Below are 9,026 nucleotides of genomic sequence, written 5' to 3'. Positions count from 1 at the left end.
CATCCATATTTACATAATAACCACAATCACTATAGTTTAGACTGGAAATGAATACGTTTTTAGTCTAACTCCAGTTTTCACACACTTCTGACTTTCCAAAACATTCACCTTAGAGGCTGAAATATCCCATGCTAGGTCCATATTTAGAGGATGTTATTTATTTTAAAAGACCAAACCACACTCCTGTACCCATTTTAGGCTCAGAACTCATCACACAATGACATGCAAGAAAGAACTCAAGAAAAAAAACAAATCAACAAACTAATCAATCTCAGTAATGTGTGGATTGTGATGTATTAAGCCTTCAGATTGACATCCTTGTTAAAAAGATAAGTAGCCTGAGTTCAGGAACAAAGGCACATCCAGATGGCAAAGTTAATGCAGAGCAGGTATGGTGGCCGTTTGCAACCCACCAGCTGCGCCAGGTTTAGCTACTGCTACAGCTTCTGTCACTAAGACTTCAGTAGCATCACTGGATTCCAATCCAGTTGGTGGCAGCAACAAAAAACAGGAACACAGCTTTGCATGACATGGTGGGGACCAGTCTCCACTTAGCACCAGTTTTTTATGTTCTGAATGTGAAGCCTATGAAATATTTGTGATATGGAAGGTCCATCGCACCAAACTGTCCAAACAAATTAAAACTGAGTAACTGCTCCAGGTGACTCGCACCTTATGGTTTTAAGTTCTCAATCAAAACTGGGAAATGTTGAATTCCTTCTGTGAAGTCAGCTATACTGAACATTTGTAATCATTTGTTTTTATTTCAGATCCCAAGTTAAATAAAACCTGTATTATTTGCTATGACTAAACATGTATAATTGTCCAACATTTAGAAACCCTGAGCGACCACAGAAAATTCCAGTCCAATAGGGCCAACAAATAAGGAAATACTAAAATATCATTAAAATTTGCCTTTATTTTTCTTACAGGAAAATTCTACACAAACCAAGGTGACTGTTTTACAAGACTCTTTTCCCAATACACTAAATTTTCAAGAGGATCATGAACGGCATAAAACTGTAAATAACTTTTCCTGTTGATGGTTGCGGCAAAGTTTCTTCAGTTGTTGTAATCTTGGAGAGCCTGAGCCATGAAAAGCTTGCCCAGGTTCTGTGCATTGAACTCCTTAATATTCTGGCAGTAGGTATTAATTTGACCTGTCAACAAGAAAGAAGAGTAAATGCTTGTTAGTTCTGAAATTCAGAAAGACATCCTAGAACATCATTTTTAAAAAGTCAAATGTACATGAATCAGTCAGGATTTATACAGAGGAGCAAGCAAAACAGCTCAACTACTCTACACTTAGGAGTTTCACACTTTGAGTATTCCCAAATAGCTTTGGGAAGAAGAGGAAACGAAATGAGCAGAATAGGTAAACTGGTATGCTCAAAAAACCCCTTAATTTTCTTACAATTCTATTATGTACCATTTCTGAAAAGACATGTAACAATAAAGAGAATAAACAATTCTTGCTGCTGTATTGGAAGCTTAAGCAAATTAACTGTTCAATTTAGTAGCTCTAAAAATACTACAAGACCGAATTTCAGTTCTATTCTTATGGATCTGCTGTCCCCATTAAAATATTTGTAACAAGTATTTTTCAGTAGCAGACTAAAAATCATGGCATTCCTGTTGGACACTTTGCTAGCTTTTTCTTCCACCTAATCTTACTAGCTATTTCAAAAATCATCGGGGTATGAAGACTCGTCAGTGCTTTACAAATCAAATGTGCCCATCAAAGTATTTTTATACACATAATGCTACAAGTTATTTCCCTTGTTAGCTGGGAATAGCAAAACATGAAGTCAGTTTAATCAAAATCAAGACTGTTTAGAAGGCAAATAAACTCTCAATTTAACGCTCTATTTGAAAAGTTTTTAAATGCCTCAGAAACAAAAGGCTGAAGTTTTACTCTTTATCCACACACTTAGATGAAGTTAAGTTGAAGTGGATGCTTTCAATTCTCCCCTTGATTATGGTAAAATAAAAAAGGAAGAGAGTGCGTTGGTCAAATTTCTTTTTTCCCTTTAGGTATAATAGTTTTCAATTCCTGCTCTTATAAGAGATGATTCATCCTAAACTATCACTTTCATAAACCACACATGTACAAGCATATACATTTCTGTTGTATTTTTAAGCTATGCTAAAGTTAAATGTTCAAATATTTTAATGCTACTAGGAGTCATTAACTGGTTAAAACTATCAAGCCAATATTTTTTTTAAAGAGTCTAGAAGGAATAATAAATCAAAAACATTTCTTCTAAACCCAGCACTTATTAGCAGTGTGAAACAATATTAATATTAAAATAATAATCTCTCGGTCACTCCAAAATTTGAGTGTGGTAGTTCAAATTTACTTCTATTTTTTTTAAATGTCAAAGCACTCTTTTCTGTACACTAAATTATCAGGACTTTGGTTTAATTTTCTCGCAGTGCAAAACAAGGTGATAGCTAACAGATCCAAAAAGCCTGGTACAGTTAAACAATTTGCTTTTTCCTGACATTTTCCAAATTTAGACTATTTAGCAGGGCATCTAAGGTTTCTGCTTTGTGTTGCCATTTTGAGGTCCCAGATATTTTTATCCTCCCAGGAGGCTCAGGACAGGCACTGACTTCTGTACCAAACTGTGGCTACGTACTGCAGCGTACCAGCAAACTGCAGCAGCTGGAAGGTGGGATCTATATCTATGCTTCATTCTCATTTACATTTTCATTCACCTTCGGCTGCAGGGAAATGGGGATATTTTCCCTAAAATTCTGGCTGTACAAATCAAAGACATTATCTCAATCCTGTGCGAAATTAAAATCTCCTCGGCTGCTGCAACAGTCAGTTCAGCTGCTCGGGATGTTCTTCATAACTCGGGGCTGTGGAGAACCGCTCTGCTCAGAATCGGAGGTTCCAGCCCAAACAGCCTGTCCCTGCCTTGGGCTGCTGGCCCAGGTTGCCCAAAGAGGTGGTAGATGCCCCATCCCTGGAGACATCCCAGGCCAGGCTGGACGGGGCTCTGAGCAACGTGATCTGGTTGAAGATGTCCCTGCTCATTGCAGGGGGTTGGACTGGATGAGCTTTGAAGGTCCCTTCCAACTCAAACTGTTCTTTGATGCTGTGATCTTGGGGCTGTAGGACAGGCTGGGGTAGGGGTGCAGGGAGCAGCTCAGTGGCTGCCAGCATCCCTACAGCCAGTCCTGCAGAAAACCAGCGCCCTGGGGAATTGCTCCCGCTTGCCTTAAAATTCCCATCTCACCTTCTCAGAACGGAGCCAGATGAGGCTCTGGCTGCTGCTCCCACCATTTCCCACCAAGCCAGGAGGCATAGATGGTCAGGCAGGAGCTCGGTACCATGGTAAAATATGAAATAAAGGGAGAAAGTCTCCATACAGAAAGTTTAAAGCTCCATGCAGCCATTCTGGTTAAACACAGTGACTTGCTTCCAAAAAATTACATATGTTCATCTCTGCCTTGGTAACATGGCTCTGTTACTTACCTAGATGGCTCCAAATTCTTCTAGGTGTGCAAGCTGACTTTCTAACAGAAGCATGGGTTGCATACTAGTGTGTCTTTTCTTAGCTATTTTTGTTTTCAACTTCAGACACTAGGGTTGTACCTCACGGGTTGAAACCACTGCCTTTGACCAAATGAAGGACAGTATTTGGAATACTACCAATGCCAAAATGTCACACTATAATGGCAAAGGTAATGAAAAATTAAGATGCTACGGTAAACCGCACTTTTCCCGAAGCTATTCATATACGAGAAGATGAGTTGAAGAGGCTGCTAGAACGTTACCTGCAATAAGGAGTGACTCCATTCTTGGAGGTGGCTGCGGTGGTTTAAAAAGTTTATTGATGTCCTCCTCGGGAAGAGGGGGTTCTCCTCGGCTTTGACGCTGCGAATTTTCCTGCTGACGTCTCTGCTGGTACTGAAAATAAAGAAACAGAATGAAACAGAACGAAACAGAACTTCCAAAGCAGCAAAAAGTTTTTCTTTTCAGATGCTCTTTACCTAACCCACAAGAACGTTTTAAAAATTGTACTTATTCAGTACAATACTGTTAATTTCAAATAACGCGAATGCAATTCACAGTTTCTTTCAATTCACTGGTAACAAGCATTTCTCTCCCCAAGTTGGCACCGAAAATAACTGAGGCACTGGAAAATTATGTGGTACTAGGGTTATTTTTTAATTTATGTTTTTTTTCATAGAGATAGATACTGTATCTGATAGAAAGAATACTGCATGTAGATAAAGGCCTCCATTTCCCCATGCTAAAAAGGAAAACCAAGTTCGAATATGTAGGTATGTAAAGCCATTAGCTCGAATAGTTAAATAGTTATACAAACCAGAGATACTCAATTTTATGCTAGTTAAAGGTCAAGACAATATTAATGTGAAAGGGGTATAATGTGAACAAGGTATTTTAAGCCAAAAAATATTAACTCTAAACGGAGAACAAAGTGGTGGCTGAAACAAAGCATAATGGTTCATTTATCCCTTCCAGCTATTTAGATATTCTGCCACTTTGATGCCATTTCTTTGTGGGTTACCAGAGCATATACTAGAGTAGTAGTTCGTAGAAATTATTCTATTTTTTTTTTTAAAGCAAATAAGACAAAAACAAACAAAAAACCCAAACAAAAACAACAACAAAAACACCAAACAGATTTCTTTTCAGTGCTTCCCTTTGCCATGTAGATTACCCAAAAAAAGATAAGGCAGACCATTTCTTCTGCTATTGAATAAACATTTGTTCTTGCAGAAGTACATACTTTCCCAAAGCACGTATGTGAGCTTTTGTACCGTATGTCACAGCCACAGATCAGTTGTAAGGTTTGTCTATTGAAGCCTTCATACCCCACACAAAACAAATCTTGAACATAAAGAGGCCAAAGAGTACAGGGTGTTTTCTCTGACTTACTTAGATGTATCAGTGCATAAGAGTCTGAAAACAGTTCCCACTTGGTGGCATACTCAAATGAAGTAATTTTTTTTCCAGTAGTAGTGACAAATACATGTTTTTGGACAAGGTTAAAAATAAAATCTTAAATGCCCATATTTGTATGTGAATTGCATGTAGTTTCTTCTTTCTTTGCATTACCCCATTCACTTCTCAGCAGTCTGCCTATTATTCTCTATTGAAATGGTTTGCTCTCAATCACAATTGCTCCACTTTAAAAATGAAGTTAAGACCACTAACTATGCTGCAATGAGCCACTACTAAAGCAGCTATAGTTAGTAAAGAAATGAAGTGAGACACCATGGAACCTACTTTGCTCTGCTTTTGAAAATAAATAGATCCCCTTGTTAATAACAAAAGCCTTTGAAGTGGATGCCATCTTTCTACGCAAATTAGGCAGCAAAGGAAAATAAATTTTCTGAAGATAACACGCATGATGCTTCTATGTCCTCGTGAATTACAAAGCCCGGAAAGCCCAGTGCTGCACCACTGTGTTGCTTCCCTAAAGTGCTCCCTGTTCAAGCTACACTTAAGTGAAAAAAACCAATTAAACTTTAAAATAGTCAGTGATGAAGCATTTCATATGAACCACAGGTGCTCTTTTTAATAATTAGCTACTTTGTGTAGCAATACCTGCAGTATTTTTAAGTGGCCTGGCCCATTTTCAGTTGGCCAGTATTAAATCTTGTCATATCTCTGTCTGCTAGATTAAAGAGTTCAAATTTATTTTTCATGCCGGTACTTCTTGAGTACAAGTCACTCGTTAATTTATCACGTGAAGTGAATTGCGTCCACCAAGATCTGCTCTCCAAGCTTTTAAATCATTCTCACAGTGCTTTCTTCTAATTTACCAGCATTCTTCTATAATTAGACACAGTATTCCTTTATCAAATACAGCAACACCAAATAAAGTAAGACCAGATCACAGAGGGGTTGAGGCTGGAAGGGACCGCTGGAGGTCACCTTGTCCAACCCCCCTGCTCAAGCAGGGCCACCTACAGCCAAGCTCCATACTCAGTATTCTCTAATCAGACTATTTTGGATTTTAAAGAGGCCCTTTGGTATCAGGAACTAAAAGTCAGCACCATCTGAACAGTATCACTATTTACTGACACAAAATATGACTAAAATGTCATTTCCAATCAGAGAAGAGTGTGTTGTCTTTTACATATGGACTATGTTCCTTTATTTCTAGAAGCATGGCTACATGTGATGCTATGAAAACAGAGTTTGTTTTGGAACAACTCACTTGTAGTTTCAGCTCTTTCATTTCATTTACTAAACCTCTAATCCCTGTGTCCACAGCATATTTATCAATGATTTTGGTTTATCATAAATCACTAAAACCATGTAAAATAACAAAGACAGACCACTCCACGTTACATGTCAGCAAAAGTTAATGCATTTGATTAATTCCCCACTGACTAGCACATTTTATAAATCTACTTAATGGTTATGTTTCTATAAAAATTTTATCTTGCTTAAATCCAAATCTATCTGCTTTAGATAACACCACCCAAATCGTATTTTGTGGAACAAAATCCTCTCATTCAAGTTTCCCATGTTACTAACCTGGTGTTTCTGCTGCTGCTGTTTGCTTACATTCCTCAAGTAGGTATTGTATTTAACAATGTCCTGACTCATCTCATCCACTCTGTCCATCAGCAGCTGCAGACTCTTCCCTAGGTGATTACTGAAATACAAGAAACATTCATGAAAGACTGAAATTATTAAAAACAAGCAAAAAAAACCTTCAAGTCATTTGACCAGCATTTTTGCACTAATGGCACAGTTTGCAAATTTTTAAGTTCCTGGTTATCTTTGCTCAAATATCTATTTGATGACACTTTACATGGCTTCTTGTCCTCTAGCATCTTTGCCACATTGCAAATATTATATTTGAGTGTTTTCATCTTTGCAGGGAACCTGAGAGCTAGGAAAAAGCAATGCCCTGTATGAATTTACTGATATTACAGATGCAGGTCAAACATTTAAAAAAAAAAGTCTGATGCTTTTGTGACATGAGACCCTGAACAACGTTCCAGGAGATGTGTTCAAAGAGTTTGGTTTCAAGTTACTGCTAGCTTTTTCACAAATATTTAACTATTCCTCTGCAGAGATAGTTAAATATTCTTCAGAACTCCATCTCGTTAACTATCCTATCAAACCACGCCTGGAAGCTCAGCAGACACAGCTCGATCTTGGTGTTGAGAGAGCGCTGTGTCCAGCCCAGCCAGCTCCACATTCCGTACCGTAGGCACCGGGGAAGCCGCCGCGCTGGGCGCGTCCAGCTCCGGTTACGCGATCCACTGCCTTGGCCAGACAAACGCAGTCTGTTAAATAACTTTTATTGTAACCATTTTTAGCAATGGATTCTGTATTTTGCAGGAGCGTTCAACGTAAGGTATAGCTTCCAAGTTAAAGTTTTGGAAGTTTTTAGGTTGGTGCCCATGGAGACGGTATTCATCCGAAATGGTGTTTACAGGGTAGTGCAGCGAAAGGAGGACACTCGCTGCTCTCTGTTGATCCCTTTGATCAGAAGCAAGTTTGTTGGCTCTGATCTATGCCTTACCCAGTCCTACTTGGCTGAAGATCAACGACTCAAAAAGCTAATTCTCCATTCTTCTCCTCCTCAACTGAAATGCACCACTATTCATGAAAATTTCTTTCAAATAAAAAGTTTGGGGCACTTCTATGTCAGAATCATGTCCTTCAGTCACCGCTTCTCCACATTATCTGAAATTCTTTCTGCCTTTTACAACACATTCCCACCATCCTACAGCCTATGGACTGGGGAAACTATTAACTGGAAGAGATGGGCATAAAGTGAAAAGGGAACCACATAGCATAATACTATGCATAACCCTGTTTAAGTATAAATTATTCCCCAAATCCACAGAATTCACAGCTGGAGACAGAAGCTGGTAAGGCACTGAGGCACTAGAGCACACCTGCTGAGAAGCTGGCTGTAGACACTCTGACCTCTGAGTACTAGGAGGGCTGTTTCACTAACTTCAGATCACAACTTATTTACAAGATAGAGTTTTAAATCTCAGCTGCATACAGGGGCAGATGGTGAGGAGGACTTCAGCTAGACAGCAGCAAAAAAGGTACCACTATGATAATTACTTTTAAAATTCTTGCGGTTTTTTTGGTTGAACATTTCAAGCACATGATGTTTATGATTGTGGAATAATGCCATGGCCAGGGGTGTACATATTTTCAGTTTTTTATAGAGTTTATATTATACAGTTAGTGGTAGAACTGGATATTATCAGAAATGCCTATGTAGGTACACACTAATAGCCTTATACGGTATGTGGACATTATTTTACAGATAGTGTCCATACGAAATATAGCTGGTTACAAAGAATGATTTTATGTGAATCTCTTTGGGATCAACTTAGTATAGCAGAATAAAGCAACAGAGAGTTATTGTTAAAAGTCGCAGTAATATAGTGTTAGCTCTCATTGCCAGGGAAACAAAAAGCTAAAACCAGATAACTTAAGCAGATGTGAACTAAGGCATGAAGTGATAAGTATGCTGCAAATACAGGACCAGCTTCTTCCTCAGTTCTCATGTGGTTTATACCCTTTTTTTGCTCCATCTCTTAAAAATAATTAAAAAAAAAAAAAGGCAGACAGATTGATAGGAAGAAATTTGTAAATATATATGAAATGTTTAAGTAAGTTTTATTCAGCTGAAGTTTATTCTGGTGAGATTTAGGAAGTTAAATTGTGTAAGACTCATCACAGACTTAGCCCAAAGGCTCTATCAGGTACCTCCTTACTTTGTGCACTCCCCTACAGAATATATCAAAGATTGCACTGCTTGGTACCTAAATGCCCCCTAAGCACCAATGGAACTGAAAAAATTAACATTTAATGTATTTTCCTTTTTTTTTCAAAGCAGTGCCAGTAAATACAGCTTACATCCCCATCAATACCCACTATCCTACAAGGCTCTGTGGTAGTTAAATGTAGAAAACGTGGTGTCAGTAATAAAGCAACTGCATTTTCAACAGATTCATTTCAGCCAGCTAATTCAGCAAAAGAGTAAAATAAATCC

General features: G+C 38.3%; 1 protein-coding gene across 1 annotated transcript in view; it reads right to left on the bottom strand.

Annotated features, from left to right (window-relative positions):
• Window positions 1–899: 899 nt before the first annotated feature.
• Window positions 900–9,026, bottom strand: part of EIF3H (eukaryotic translation initiation factor 3 subunit H) — an 87,323-nt gene continuing 79,196 nt past the window's right edge. The window contains exons 6-8 of the mRNA XM_065831317.2: window positions 6,530–6,650; window positions 3,790–3,922; window positions 900–1,160 (exon numbers count right to left, since the gene is read on the bottom strand). Coding sequence (XP_065687389.1) covers window positions 1,063–1,160; window positions 3,790–3,922; window positions 6,530–6,650 — 352 coding nt within the window. The 3' untranslated portion in view covers window positions 900–1,062. The remainder of the gene's footprint in view (window positions 1,161–3,789; window positions 3,923–6,529; window positions 6,651–9,026) is intronic.

This window comes from Patagioenas fasciata, chromosome 2 (assembly GCF_037038585.1).
Source record: "Patagioenas fasciata isolate bPatFas1 chromosome 2, bPatFas1.hap1, whole genome shotgun sequence".
Taxonomy (NCBI): domain Eukaryota; kingdom Metazoa; phylum Chordata; class Aves; order Columbiformes; family Columbidae; genus Patagioenas; species Patagioenas fasciata.
The sequence above is the reverse complement of the archived record's forward strand: the minus strand, read 5'-3'. Positions and strand labels throughout refer to the sequence as shown.